At 43.6% G+C, this 15178-nt stretch overlaps 1 protein-coding gene across 12 annotated transcripts in view; it reads left to right on the top strand.

Annotated features, from left to right (window-relative positions):
- LOC138411148 (NACHT, LRR and PYD domains-containing protein 12-like) overlaps positions 1-15086 on the top strand; it is a 29551-nt gene extending 14465 nt beyond the window's left edge. Inside the window, exons 1-11 of one of the 12 annotated variants that reach the window (XM_069530186.1) lie at positions 4942-5054; positions 5360-5402; positions 6277-6411; positions 6838-7052; positions 7274-9047; positions 9285-9458; positions 10012-10185; positions 10559-10732; positions 11286-11459; positions 11837-12014; positions 13336-15086. In XM_069530186.1, coding sequence (XP_069386287.1) covers positions 6284-6411; positions 6838-7052; positions 7274-9047; positions 9285-9458; positions 10012-10185; positions 10559-10732; positions 11286-11459; positions 11837-12014; positions 13336-13359 — 3015 coding nt within the window. In that variant the 5' untranslated portion in view covers positions 4942-5054; positions 5360-5402; positions 6277-6283 and the 3' untranslated portion in view covers positions 13360-15086. Of the gene's footprint in view, positions 1-4941; positions 5055-5277; positions 5403-6244; positions 6412-6837; positions 7053-7270; positions 9048-9284; positions 9459-10011; positions 10186-10558; positions 10733-11285; positions 11460-11836; positions 12631-13311 lie in introns of those variants that run through there. The other 11 variants (XM_069530196.1, XM_069530193.1, XM_069530176.1 and 8 more) reach the window with 11 other exon arrangements.
- The last annotated feature ends 92 nt before the right edge of the window (positions 15087-15178 follow it).

Below are 15178 nucleotides of genomic sequence, written 5' to 3'. Positions count from 1 at the left end.
ACAAAAAACAAACGAACGCTGAAAAAGAGAAAAATCAAAACAGGTAAATGAAGCGACACATTTTCCTTCTGCTACGTTTTTAAAATCAGATCATTAAACTCCACGTCTTCTGTCCTGAGTCTGTCAATAAAGATGGACGACGAGACAGGACACCCCCTTGTGGCTGGCTGCAGTACAGCTCGTAAATACCGCCTCCTCCATGTTAGCAGATTGGACATGGACCAAACTAAAAACAGAAATCAAAATAGACGTTCGAGAACGACATCCTAGGAATCATTTGACAAAATATATATTTGTCAAGATTTTTGGTTTTAAATGTTTTACATCAGGAATGAAATTCAGGATCAAAGTGGTCATACACGTCTAACACTGTGATGTTGTCCTGTCCAATATATTGTCTAGTGTCACCACGACGTCTTTTTAATGTTGAAATGAACTGTTCCATTCTGTACTGAATAAAAAATCCTATTCATTTCATTAATCAATGATTCTGATACATTCTCTCTGTGTTTTACTTGTGGTGAAAATAAATTATTCTCCTATCGAATGATAAATATACGAATGTACAGCGAGGCCTTGACACCGTGGATTCACTCCAGTTCTGTTCGGCAGGAGGACGTGGAGATGTGTCGTCCATCTTTATTTAAAGCCACTGATCGTCTTTATGTACATTATTATTATTATTACTCAGTGTTCAAACATACATTTTACTGTTTCATTCGGACTTAACTCAAAGACGGAGGATTGAGGGAGGGATGTTCAGTAGACGGCACATTAACCCAGTGAATCAGGGCTGGACTGGCAATCTGGCATACCGGGCATTTTCCCGGTGGACCGGCTTCCCTCGATGTCATGTTGACGGCCCTTTAATCTGAGACAGAACCAATTATTACGGCCCACCTCTTCCCTGTATTTAGCTATGCGCGAGTTTGCGAGAGTGGAAGACGGCAATGGACAAACCAAAGCGTAAACTTAAAGGTGGAGCTGAAAAGCTCAGGGCCAAAAGGCTCAAAAATCCAGCCGCCGGAAAATGTGCTAAAATAACGGACATGTTCAGTGGAGGTGCTTCGGGAGCCCCCTCCACCTCAGGTGAATCAAGCACCACCAGCACCAGTGGACAGGGCGAGGGGGCTAGCTGTAGCGATCCACCCATGGAGGCGGCACAGATGGTGGAAGAGGGTGACGGTGGTACTAGCCATGAACAGGGAGGAGGACATGATGAGTCCGAACCCGAGGGTCATGGACTGAGTGAGCAGGTAAGCACCAGGTAAGCAGCTATTAACATAAGGATAATACGTGTAGATGATGGATTTGAATTTAGCCTGCGATACACGCCGTTCACAGGTGGAATGCTGTAATAATAGTCGTTGGAAAGTTTTTATTACCACGTAGTGTTACACTACTATGGCATTGCACAGTGTATCTAGCGATGCAACTTGGGCCATTATGGTAATAGCCGAGCCAATTTATTACAGGGGGCTGGTGGTTATTATTGAGGTGGTTGTCGTCGTCTTTTTTTCCCCAAACGAGGCGCAGCTTAAAACTTTTCTTTTCGTTGAAATGTGTCTCGATGACAAACGATCAGTGTTCTATGGTGGGACGGGTTATAATGAAACGGAGAAATTGGGGGATTCTGGCCAACGTTCGGTTCTTCTGTGTTGAAAATAAGCCGCTTCCCCCAAAGACCCTGCCAGCTCACACTCTATCTGTGTGTGTGTGTGTGTGTGTGTGTGTGTGTGTGTGGACTGTAGTCGGTGTAGACCATAGACTGTATATAAAGATGGACGTAGTGTCCGTGACGTCACCCGTTGGTTTCTGAAGAGTGAAAATGAGGCTCGTAGTGGGCGTTTCACCCGGCGCCATCTTGCCGGGGCCTGACTCCTCCTAGTTCCGGGCTAACCCATATATGGGCAAAAAGGAGGCGCGCGTGTGGACGCTAGGCGGGCCGAGTGAAGACTGACAACCGAGCCACGCCCACAGAGCTTATCGTTTCCTGGTTAGCTCAGGCTAAGAAGCTAGGCTAAATGCTACCCGCGACTGCTAACCGGCTAGCGCTGCGGTGTTGTTGCTCCGGGATGGTCGCGGTCGTAACATCGAACCGAACAGAGGTAAGTTACACTGAAACTTACAAGAACAAAACCTATTGATTTATTTATTATTATAATCATACCACATATACTTACATTCCTCAAGTGGTTTTTGATGTTATTGTGGTAATTCACCGTTTATTTAACACGTCTAACGAAGTTTGAAGCAAGTTTACTAGCTTTAGTAAAGAGTTGTGTTTTTTCATTTGATTGTAATTTTATAAGTTAATATTAATAAGCTACATGTGATACAGACTTGTATAACCGCCATTACTATTACAACCTCTTTTTTAGCCTGTTATGGATTCACAGTGAATTAGACTCAGTGCAGATGTGTAATTATATGACAGTTTAGATGTGATTATAATCTCCACACACCACTGTTGTAAACAGTGCTCATATTTATTATATATGTATCTGTTTTCACACTGTGAGAAGTTGAGGGACTTGAAGTGGACTGTTATCAACAGCACTGTGAGAGATTATCACCCTTGAATATTACAGATGTGGTAGAAAGACATTTTATATATTTATACAATGTTTATTTCTTTTAGTACATCAGTTTGGCTGAAATTTGTGGAGCTTCCACCTGCTGAACACAGAATAAACTGTAGGTACCCGTCTTGGCTGCTTAACACAGCTGATATTACATGTGTCAAAATTATTGTAATGATTGTATTGTACAGTGTCTGTAAATTATCATGTTTCTCCTCTGTTCCTTAATCTACAGATGTGACAATGATTTCAGCATAAAACATCCTTTAACATGACTTTTTTCATTTCATGAAGCACTGCAACACCTGATGTCCTCAGAATCCACTGTGGCAGCAGCAACATGGTGGAGATCGGCAGCTTCAGGCTGGTCAACATGTTAATAATATTGAGTCAATTTCTATATCCATTATGGTTGGTAAAATTAACACTATCACAACAATGTTCATCTTTTACTTTCTGATTTGATAAACCTTAGATAAAAAGTGTTGTCTTTTATTTTTTGCCATAAGAGACAGAACACGGTCAGCACAGCTGTGTCCCTCAGGTTCGTCCGTCCCTAATAAAATGACAGGAAACATAAAAGTATGGCATTATTGCAGAGATACGTGTTACTTTCAAACAAAGTCTGTGTCCTTATATTCTGTGGATATTCAAGTATGTATCTGAATATGGTTTGGGATTAAACAGTCTACTACAATGAATGTGCAGTATGGAGTTCTTTCACATTAAAAGTATTGCATATATAATGTAATGCATCATGTGCAATAATTTGCTTTAATTGTTAGTAAGTTATGAAAACAGGTCTATACCTGGTAGGTAAACTGTTCATTCATAAATAAAGTTCAGCTCAACAAGTTTCACACTGCAGCAGCTGCACTAAATTTATTTCTGAAACAATAATCTAATAAAACATTATTACTGAAGTTACTCACAGTAACGTAGTCAAGCCAAATAGGTTGGCGAGCTGAACAACTTTACATAACGTTAGATATCTAACTTGATGATATTCACTAAACACACAGTCGCCTTCAGTTTAAAAGATTTATAACCATAAACTCTAACGCTCCTCTCTCCGCTGTGTGGACGCTTCATGTCGGGTTAATAACCCCCGTCCCTCCCGTTAGCATCGCCTTTACTGCTGGTATCTTGCCTGGAGGTTAGCGGAGCTAAGCTAACCAGCCAGGTAACAATGATACCTGCTCATCACTACTGACACGTAAATCAAAGACAGTACTTTACTCACCACAGACTCTGCAGCACAGACGTCTTCCACTTCTCCGTCAGGACATCAGCCGAACAACAGACGATGATGTTCATCCGACATGTGAGTGAAAACTCCCCCACAGACTCCGCTCGTGCTCGGTGACGGGGATTAGCCTGTTAGCTCAGGTGAAGCCGAGCAGACCTCAGGCTAACAGCCAGAGTGAAGAGCTAACGGTGACGTCACGTGTCAATCAAGTGATAATTATTCATAATTTCAAACCTCTATATTATCTAAACGAGCGAGTTAGAAAAAAATTCACCCCCCCCCAGAGTTGTCATGGAGGAAGAACTTACTGATTGAGACTAAAACCGTTTTTTGAACCAGGCTGTAAACACGTTTAATTCTGCTCTAAAGTCGGGCTTTTTAACATGGGAGTCAATGGGAATTGACTCCCTCTTGGAGCCAGCCTCAAGTGGCTATGCACCAAGTGAGTAAACATATAAACATATCCACATTACCACGACATAAAAGTGTTAAACATCTGATGTTGTATGTGCCCCCCCCCCTCTCTCTGTCCAAGGAGCTGATTGGACTGAAGGGAGCAGATAAGGCCAGTTCATCGGCAGCTGCCAGGGGCTCTCTTCTCTCAACGTCCAGGTTTTCTGCCAGCTATCATGACACATTTACAGATTCATTTTAAATAAACAATTGAGTGTGAAGTCACTGCACATTCCCTGGTGTTTTTTTGGTACCTGAAAGAGAGTTTTTTAGTTAAATTGTGCCGTTTTGTTCTCCCAGTCCAGCCCTGACAGTGACTCACACATTGAGATAAGATGAGAGGAGCAGAGTCCGTTCACTTTAGCTTCTGTTTCCTCCTCCACTCTGAGCTGCTCTCACTGTCACTAATAAACTCTCATCACTAGTGATCAGGACCTGATCAGTTCATGAAGTGACTCAGTGTCTGTTTGAGTCCAGAGTTTATGAGGCTCATTTAAACATCATGAAAAATGACCAGTCAACATTTTACAGCTCAGTAACATGAGACGCTCACAGTCAGGACTCAGTGTGAAAGTGAAGATCTGGATTCATGATCCTACATCAATTATTAACTAAATATATGATCCAATAAAACATGAACTGTGAACATGAACCAGTTCATCTTCATGGAACTGGACTTTGAACTGCTTCAACACGGAGGAGGAGCAGGAGAGCAGGAGAGTGTCAGACTCCATTTTCACTTGGAGGAGCAGGAGAAGAAAAGTGAGCAGGTGAGTGTTCACACAACTTTCTGAAAGTTTTACTGTCACACTCTCTCACCTGCTGTTAACATCCATCTGCTGATCACACGGCTCCAAGTTTGTCAGTTCACACCTGGTGACAGACGTAGTTTCCATGTGATGGATCACCAGAGACAGATGTGAACAGCAGGTGTGGAACAAAGTGTCTTCAAATGACTCATTAGCAGAGTTAACTCACAATTTGACTTTTTATCTTCATCACATCTGTTAATCAAGTGTTTAATACAGAATCATACATTACAGCAGTGTTTACTAACCTGTCGATCCCTGTAAAGATCTGGACTCTGAGGTGTGAGAGACATCGACCTGCAGACACAGGTACATAGATATATATACATAGATATATCTGTATAATTATATTATATATTCAGCTATACTGAATTTACGGCACTTCTCCGGCAAAGGCGAAGCTGCTGCGGCTACAGGGATATCATGAACTGAAAGAGAAGCTCTTCACAGACAAATACATAATGAGATTATGCCGAAACTTTGAATAAATACATTTGTGTGTGTGTCCGCAGACCGCTGTGTGAGTAACGTGTCGCGGATCATCAAATACGTTCAATACTAAACGAAATATTCAGCCTGCATTGGTCGATGAATGTGGGTGATTCTTATTGTATCTAAACAAATTATGAAGAGCTTCTCTTTAGGTTCATGAAATCCCTGCTGAGCACAGTGCCATTACTGGGTGTGTCGGGCTCTCCTGTGAGGTTGGAGACATGCCGAGGCCTGATAACAGCTGCCTGATGTAGTAGATCTGCCACGATTAAAAACGGAGCGAACTTCCTTGTCAGAAGAACGGCATTGGGCGGGGCTATCGGGGGGATTTTGGCCTGTACACGCATTCGCCAGTGTGTTACTGATGAACTCATAGTTTAATATTGCTGCAACGAGGTTGTGAGCGGACTAAGTCATTGTCACTCACTTTTAGCTATAGCATCCACACGTTACACAAGACGTCAGTCAAGTTTCATTTAATATATTCAAAGGTTTAATTTCCTGAACGGAATATACATATGTATATATATACACACACACATTAAACCTACAACTGTCTCAGGTTACCATGACAACAGAAAGACAGTGTAGGAGGTTGACTTTGTTATATTTGAAGAAAAAGTGAATTTACGTACCTGTCTTCATTGTGTGTGTTTGAGATCACAGTCAGTGTCAGTGTCTTTCCTCTCAGACTGAAGATGAGTGGTTATGAGGAGGAAGAGGACAGAGCAGAGTCTCCAGAGTTCAGCTGTGTGTCTCTGAAGAGTGACTGGTCCAAAGATATTCCTCCATTCTTCAGTAATGAACCTGGACCCTCACACACAAAGTAAGAGACTGTTTCTACTGTGAACTGATCTGAAGAGGATGTAGTTTCCTCTAGTGTGGCCCCTGCATTAGGACACAGCTTCATTGAAATTGGTGACTAATCTCTCAGAATCCCTCAAAGAGCTCAGACCTCCACCAAGGCCCAACACGCTCCTGATGAAACCACTTTGAAATTCACTACATACTCATTTTTATTTGGATCTGCACCAAATTTCACTCACTCATAAACATCAGTCCTCTGAACATCTGGTTCACAGAACACATCCTTCACCAAGTTTACTGGTGATCTGTTCAGTGGTTTTTATAATCCCACTAACGAACCAACCAACCAACACACAAACATACAGGGTGGAAACAAAACCTCCTTGACAGAAGTGATGACGACCTGTGACTGTGACATTTGACTTATCAGGACATGTCTTCACAGAAAGAGGAAGAGGAGTCATGTTTCTGAGGAGGAGCAGTCGTCCCGCTGTGCTTCGTGTCAGGACGTCCTGAAGGATCCAGTCTCCACCAGCTGTGGACACTGGTTCTGCAGACAGTGCATCACCTCATACTGGGACCAGTCTGGTTCTTCAGGAGACTCCTCCTGTCCCCAGTGTGGACAAAGATCCAGAAGAGGAGCTGGAGCTCAGACAGCCGGTCAGAGCAGCACTGTACATGTGTCTGTTGATGTCTTCACTTCTGACAACAGCACATGTTTGATTTTGTTCCTTCATACAGCATCAACATTTCACTTGGTTATAAAAGCACAAAGTTCAAAAGCTTTGATTTTCTCTAGTTTTTCTGTATCTGATGAAAACAATCAGCAGATTCTCAGATTCTCTGTCTTTAGTCTCACATTGTTTCTTGTCTTTCAGCAGATCGGGGTCTGCAGGAGGTTTTAGACCAACATAAGATCAGTGTGAGGAGGAGATGTGAACATGTGACTGAAGGAACTGAGGAAACAGGAAGTAGAACCCTCCTCAACAGGATCTACACTGAGCTCTACATCACAGAGGGACAGAGTGAAGAGGTTAATACTCAACATGAGGTGAGGCAGCTTGAGACGGCTTCCAAGATGAAGAGCCTCCACGACACTCCCATCAAGTGCCACGACATCTTTAAAGCCTTCACTGACCAGCAGAGCAGCATCAGAGTCGTCCTGACCAACGGCGTCGCTGGCGTTGGAAAAACCTTCTCGGTGCAGAAGTTCACTCTGGACTGGGCAGAGGGTTTAGAAAACCAAGATGTGGGTCTGCTGGTTGTGCTTTCGTTCAGGGAGCTGAACCTGGTGAGAGACGAGCAGCACAGTCTTCTCACGCTGCTCCGTGTTTTCCATCCAACATTACAGAAGCTCACGGCAGAGACGCTCGCTGTCTGTAAACCTTTGATCGTCTTTGACGGCCTGGATGAAAGCAGACTTTCTCTGGACTTCAACCACAGGGAGGTCGTGTCTGAGGTCACACAGAGGTCATCAGTCAACGTGCTGCTGACAAACCTCATCCAGGGGAATCTGCTTCCCTCGGCTCTCGTCTGGATAACCTCCCGACCTGCGGCGGCCAATCAGATCCCTCCTACATGTGTTGACAGGGTGACAGAAGTACGAGGCTTCACTGACGCCCAGAAGGAGGAGTACTTCAGGAGGAGATTCAGTGATGAGGAGCTGAGCAGCAGAATCATCTCACACATCAAGACGTCCAGGAGCCTCCACATCATGTGTCAAATCCCAGTCTTCTGCTGGATCAGTGCTACAGTTCTGGAGCACATGTTGACCACAGACCAGAGAGGAGAGCTGCCCAAGACCCTGACGGACCTGTACTCACACTTCCTGCTGGTTCAGACAAAGAGGAAGAACAACAAGTACGGTGGAGGACATGAGACGAGTCCACAGCAGCTGATGGAGGCTGACAGGGACATTCTTCTGAAGCTGGGGAGGCTGGCGCTTAAACATCTGGAGGAAGGAAACATCATGTTCTACCAAGAAGACCTGGAGCAGTGTGGTCTTAATGTCACAGAGGCCTCGGTGTACTCAGGAGTTTGTACTGAGATCTTCAGAAGAGAGTGTGTGATCTTCCAGAAATCAGTCTACTGCTTTGTTCATCTGAGCGTTCAGGAGTTTCTGGCTGCAGTCTACATGTTCCACTGTTACACCGAGAGGAACACAGAAGAACTCAACAACTTCTTGGGAACAACCCTGGATGACCTCCTGAAGAGAACCATGAAGAAATCCCTCACCAGTAAAAATGGTCATCTGGATCTGTTTGTTCGCTTCCTTCACGGCCTCAGTCTGGAGTCCAACCAGAGAGTCTTAGGAGGCCTGCTGGGTCGGACAGAGAACAATCCAGAGATCATCCAGAGAATCATCAACAACTTGAAGGAGATGCAGAGTGATGACATTTCTCCTGACAGAAGCATCAACATCTTCCACTGTCTGACTGAGATGAACGACCACTCAGTACATCAGCAGATGCAACAGTTCCTGACGTCAGAGAACAAATCAAAGGAGAAACTCTCTGAGATCCACTGCTCAGCTCTGGCCTACATGCTGCAGATGTCAGAGGAGGTTCTGGACGAGTTGGACCTGGAGAAGTTCAACACATCATACCAGGGTCGACGGAGACTGATCCCAGCTGTGAGGAACTGCAGGAAGGCTCTGTGAGTCCAGACATGATCAATAACATGTTGAATCAGTGAACACATCCTCTGCCACTTTGTTAGTCTGAATGAAGCTTGTACCAGATCTGAAAGGATTCTCTTGAGGTGTTTTTAAGATAAAATGTTCATGAGGCAAAAAGAGGATTTACCAGGATGAGGGTCACATGATCACGTGTTGTATGAATGTTGTGTTTCCTGATTTTATTCTCACAGATTTGATATTTTCTTTAATTACAGACTCGTTGGTTGTGGACTCTCAGAGACTCACTGTGAAGTCGTGGCTTCAGCTCTGAAGTCAGACCCCTCACATCTGAGAGAACTGGTTCTGAGTAGAAACATCCTGCTGGACTCAGGAGTGAAGCTGCTGTGTGCTGGACTGGAGAGTCCAAACTGTCGACTGGAGACTCTGAGGTCAGGTCCTTAAATCCTTGAATGTTCACTTTTCCAACGTTCCTTCTTATTTGGTCATTATCTATTTAAATTGAATTGTCTCAGTTCTGCTCTGCTCACTGTCCCTCAGTCATCTGTCCCTCACCCAGCCTGTCAGTCACGTCCACCTCATCAGCCCAACTCCATTCACCTGCACACACCTGCTCCTGATCACTAGTGTCAGTGAATAACATGTGGACTGAGGCCGAGCACTCGTCCTCCTCAGGTTCTCAACAAGAAGACACGTTCTTATTGAAGCACGTTGGACAGTTGATGAGTATAGAACCAAACAGGAAGTGACTGTCAGGAGCCATCTCTACTTTAAACAGTGTTTAATGACACAAACCTACTCAGTGACCAAACACACAGAGAAGAAGGTGATGAATGAAACAATGGTCCAACATGTCTGATGTGATATTTATCTTCAGGTCACAGACTGGACTGAGGTCAGCAGCATGTTGAGAGTCTGTGTTGACATGATGACGATCCACAATAACAGGAGGACACATTCAAACATTCACATTTCTTTATCCAGGTTAAATCACTGCAGTCTGTCAGAGATCAGCTGTTCTTCTCTGGCTTCAGCTCTGAGGTCAAACCCCTCTCATCTGAGAGAACTGGATCTGAGCTACAACGAGCTGCAGGACTCAGGAGTGAAGGAGCTGTGTGGTCTTCTACAGAGTCCAACCTGTCGACTGAAGACTCTGAGGTCAGTTCACTGACTGACTTTTGTAGATCTCATATCTATAACACAACATTTATACACGATTTATCTCATTTAATTCTAATTTAACATAATTCCTCTTCATTCATAACTTGAATTCATGAATGAATTTGACATTTTAAATATTCAGCTACTTGTTAAAACTCATCTGTGTTTAGTTCTGGATTTCCTAAACTGATCTGCAGGACAGAGACCTGGTCCAAATAATATATTGTTACTGAATCAGGACTCGTCTTTAGTCCAACATGTCTGATTTCATATTTATCTTCCATGTTATGAGTCTGTGCTGACATGAATATCTGTTATTTTCACACATTAATTCAGTTTAATTTACAGTTAAGTTTTATTCTTTATCCAGGTTGAATCGCTGCAAACTGTCAGAGATCAGCTGTTCTTCTCTGGCTTCAGCTCTGAGGTCAAACCCCTCTCATCTGAGAGAACTGGATCTGAGCCTCAACGAGCTGCAGGACTCAGGAGTGAAGCTGCTGTGTGCTGGACTGGAGAGTCCAAACTGTCGACTGGAGACTCTGAGGTCAGGTCCTTAAATCCTTGAATGTTCACTTTTCCAACGTTCCTTCTTATTTGGTCATTATCTATTTAAATTGAATTGTCTCAGTTCTGCTCTGCTCACTGTCCCTCAGTCATCTGTCCCTCACCCAGCCTGTCAGTCACGTCCACCTCATCAGCCCAACTCCATTCACCTGCACACACCTGCTCCTGATCACTAGTGTCAGTGAATAACATGTGGACTGAGGCCGAGCACTCGTCCTCCTCAGGTTCTCAACAATAAGACACGTTCTTATTGAAGCACGTTGGACAGTTGATGAGTATAGAACCAAACAGGAAGTGACTGTCAGGAGCCATCTCTACTTTAAACAGTGTTTAATGACACAAACCTACTCAGTGACCAAACACACAGAGAAGAAGGTGATGAATGAAACAATGGTCCAACATGTCTGATGTGATATTTATCTTCAGGTCACAGACTGGACTGAGGTCAGCAGCATGTTGAGAGTCTGTGTTGACATGATGACGATCCACAATAACAGGAGGACACATTCAAACATTCACATTTCTTTATCCAGGTTGAATCGCTGCAGTCTGTCAGAGATCAGCTGTTCTTCTCTGGGTTCAGCTCTGAGGTCAAACCCCTCTCATCTGAGAGAACTGGATCTGAGCTACAACGACCTGCAGGACTCAGGAGTGAAGGAGCTGTGTGGTCTTCTACAGAGTCCAACCTGTCCACTGGAGACTCTGAGGTCAGTTCACTGACTGACTTTTGTAGATCTCATATCTATAACACAACATTTATACACGATTTATCTCATTTAATTCTAATTTAACATAATTCCTCTTCATTCATAACTTGAATTCATGAATTAATTTGACATTTTAAATATTCAGCTATTTGTTAAAACTCATCTGTGTTTAGTTCTGGATTTCCTAAACTGATCTGCAGGACAGAGACCGGGTCCAAATAATATATTGTTACTGAATCAGGACTCGTCTTTAGTCCAACATGTCTGATTTCATATTTATCTTCCATGTTATGAGTCTGTGCTGACATGAATATTTGTATGTTATTTTCACACATGAACTCAGTTTAATTTACAGTTAAGTTTTATTCTTTATTCAGGTTGGAGTGCTGCAGATTGTCAGAGATCAGCTGTTCTTCTCTGGCTTCAGCTCTGAGGTCAAACCCCTCTCATCTGAGAGAACTGGATCTGAGCTACAACATCCTGCAGAACTCAGGAGTGAAGGAGCTGCTTGATCTACAGCAGAGTTCAGACTGTCGACTGGAGACTCTGAGGTCAGTAGATGGTTGGAGTCAGTCCACGCTGCTTTCATCAGTATTTTACTAAACACAGTCAGTATCACAGTACAGATCCAGGGTCTGTACTACGAAGCAGGATTTGTGGTTATCAGGTTAACTTCAGGTTTAGTTTTTTCAGTCCTACGAAGCTCGTTCACTTCTTCTCTGGTTAAATCACCATGGTAACTGATGATGAACGGCTAACATGCTTCGAAGCAGGTTAAGTTGGAGATCAACCCGTATAAAAGCTCCGCCCACTGACCAGCGTGACTCTCCACTGTTGTGTGGTGCACACTCTCCTTAAAGGGACGGAGAAGAGAAGTTTAAACCAACGTCTGGTTGGTTCAGTTGATCTCAGCCACTAACACACCCAGTACATCTCAATCTCTCCAGACTCATCCTGTCACCAAAATACCAGATGCTCTCAGTCAGGTCCCTGAAAATAGCTCCATGTGTTTTTATTGAGTAGTGACGTCAGAGGTTTGCACCACAGTGTCCTCAGAGACAGTGTGTCCTCAGAGTCAGAGTGTGTCCTCAGAGACAGTGTGTACTCAGAGACAGTGTGTCCTCAGAGACAGTGTGTGTCCTCAGAGACAGTGTGCCCTCAGAGACAGAGTGTCCTCAGAGACAGAGTGTGTCCTCATAGACAGTGTGTGTCCTCAGAGTCAGTGTGTGTCCTCAGAGTCAGTGTGTGTCCTCAGAGACAGAGTGTGTCCTCAGAGACAGTGTGTCCTCAGAGTCAGTGTGTGTCCTCATAGTCAGTGTGTGTCCTCAGAGACAGAGTGTGTCCTCAGAGACAGTGTGTCCTCATAGACAGTGTGTGTCCTCAGAGACAGAGTGTGTCCTCAGAGTCTGTGTGTGTCCTCAGAGACAGAGTGTGTCCTCAGAGTCAGTGTGTCCTCAGAGACAGAGTGTGTCAAACTAAAGCTCATCATAGAGACCACATCATAGGATTCAAACTCTGCTGTCAGTCAAACTGTCCATGTCTGTGATTGGTCATACACAGTTAACCCCGCCCCTTTTATGTGACACATGTCTTCACCTGTAACAGCAGGAAATCCACCTCTCAAGTGTCCACTCTGCACTTTCACATGCAGAGGAAACACACGTGATGGTCAAAGTGTGTGCAGCTCTTAGCGTGTTCATTCCAACACGTGAACATGAAGCAGAGAGGAAGCTGCTCCACCTCTGAACAGGACTGAAGTCCCTGCTGCTCTTTATACTGGATGTGCTGCATCACTGACTCACAGCTGATGAAGTGAGTCTCTGTCAACACTGATGTCTTCTTCTCTCAACAGATGGAGGGACTGATCTTTCTCTAGGTGAGTGTGAAGAGGACAGTGTGAAGAGGACAGTGTGTGTGGACGGAGGCTGAGCTGTGTCCTGATGATCCAGAGGCTGAAGCAGCAGCAGCTTGTGTGTAGAGCGGCTCTGACTGGGCCTTGTTGCTGGGAGGCAGAGTGGAGACAGAGCTCCAGAGGACGTGGCCAATAGATCCGTTTCACCTAAATCTTACAGACTGAACCTTAAAAGTGCTTTAATTGGTCATGAAGACGCGAAAAGATGTAAATAAATAACAGGTAAACACAGAACCTGTAAAACGTCAAAGTCTTTCTATCATTTTCTGTTCTAGACACATCCACATGTTGTATGTTGTCATGGTGACCAACACGTCATCTCAGTATAAACCATTAATGAACTGACGCGTACATTTAAAGAGCATGTGAAGTGTCTGGATTCTTCAGTTATTATGTTTGTATTGACAATTTTCATCGGCCGAATCAAACGCATGGAAGATTAAATAAATATTACATTCATGGATATCTTGGGATATTTGTGGCTCCGCAGGGTCAGAATTGAAATAATCTCAGGATTTGAATTCACTGGAAACTCTGCAGGAGCTGAGGAGGGGTCTGTGCTCTCCCCGGCCGCTGCACGTTGTCTGCAGAAAAACAAAAACCCTCAAAACAACGATTACGAAAAAAGGGCAAATTTATTTAAAGCACTTACATAGAAAAATATGATTGATTTGAGTCAACAATAATAAATAGAGCGCCTGACTGTCCCCAGGCCCTGTCAGTACAACAGTACAATCAATATCCAGTTTCACAATACAGCAAAGGCACTAGCATTTACCACGATCAACAACAAGTCAATGGAGGGGGCGGGGCTCCGCAGGACACTTGTCATCAGAAACTCAGGACGAGCCCACGGCCGTCACTCGTATTCTGCCCCCGACTCTGATTCTCAGTGGAACTCAGTGTGAATCACTCTGGATGCTGTTTGGATGCAAAGATGATTTTTAACAGAAATAAAAGATGATGCAGGTGAAGAGTCACAAATAAAAGCGGATGTTAAAGCTGGTTTCCCCCGAGAGGCGTCGACGTCCCATCAACATGACTGGAGATCCAAATAAAATGAAGTTTGCGCTGCTCTTTGAAATAGACATTTTGATAAACCTACATTTACTGAGAGATGCTCAGATTCAGTCACTTATATAAACAGGATTTAAAACCATGGATTTGGATTCTTCGTCTTTCATGACCGACAACGATTCATGAAAAGAATCAACGAGGTCGATGGGACGGACAAAAAACAAACGAACGCTGAAAAAGAGAAAAATCAAAACAGGTAAATGAAACGACACATTTTCCTTCTGCTACGTTTTTAAAATCAGATCATTAAACTCCACGTCTTCTGTCCTGAGTCTGTTAATAAAGATGGACGACGAGACAGGACACCCCCTTGTGGCTGGCTGCAGTACAGCTCGTAAATACCGCCTCCTCCATGTTAGCAGATTGGACATGGACCAAACTAAAAACAGAAATCAAAATAGACGTTCGAGAACGACATCTTAGGAATCATTTGACAAAATATATATTTGTCAAGATTTTTGGTTTTAAATGTTTTACATCAGGAATGAAATTCAGGATCAAAGTGGTCATGCACGTCTAACACTGTGATGTTGTCCTGTCCAATATATTGTCTAGTGTCACCACGATGTCTTTTTAATGTTGAAATGAACTGTTCCATTCTGTACTGAATAAAAAATCCTATTCATTTCATTAATCAATGATTCTGATACATTCTCTCTCTGTGTTTTACTTGTGGTGAAAATAAATTATTCTCCTATCGAATGATAAATATACGAATGTACAGCGAGGC

The sequence above is a fragment of the Paralichthys olivaceus genome, chromosome 1 (assembly GCF_024713975.1).
Source record: "Paralichthys olivaceus isolate ysfri-2021 chromosome 1, ASM2471397v2, whole genome shotgun sequence".
Taxonomy (NCBI): Eukaryota; Metazoa; Chordata; class Actinopteri; order Pleuronectiformes; family Paralichthyidae; genus Paralichthys; species Paralichthys olivaceus.
This window is presented reverse-complemented; position numbering and strand designations above follow the sequence as displayed.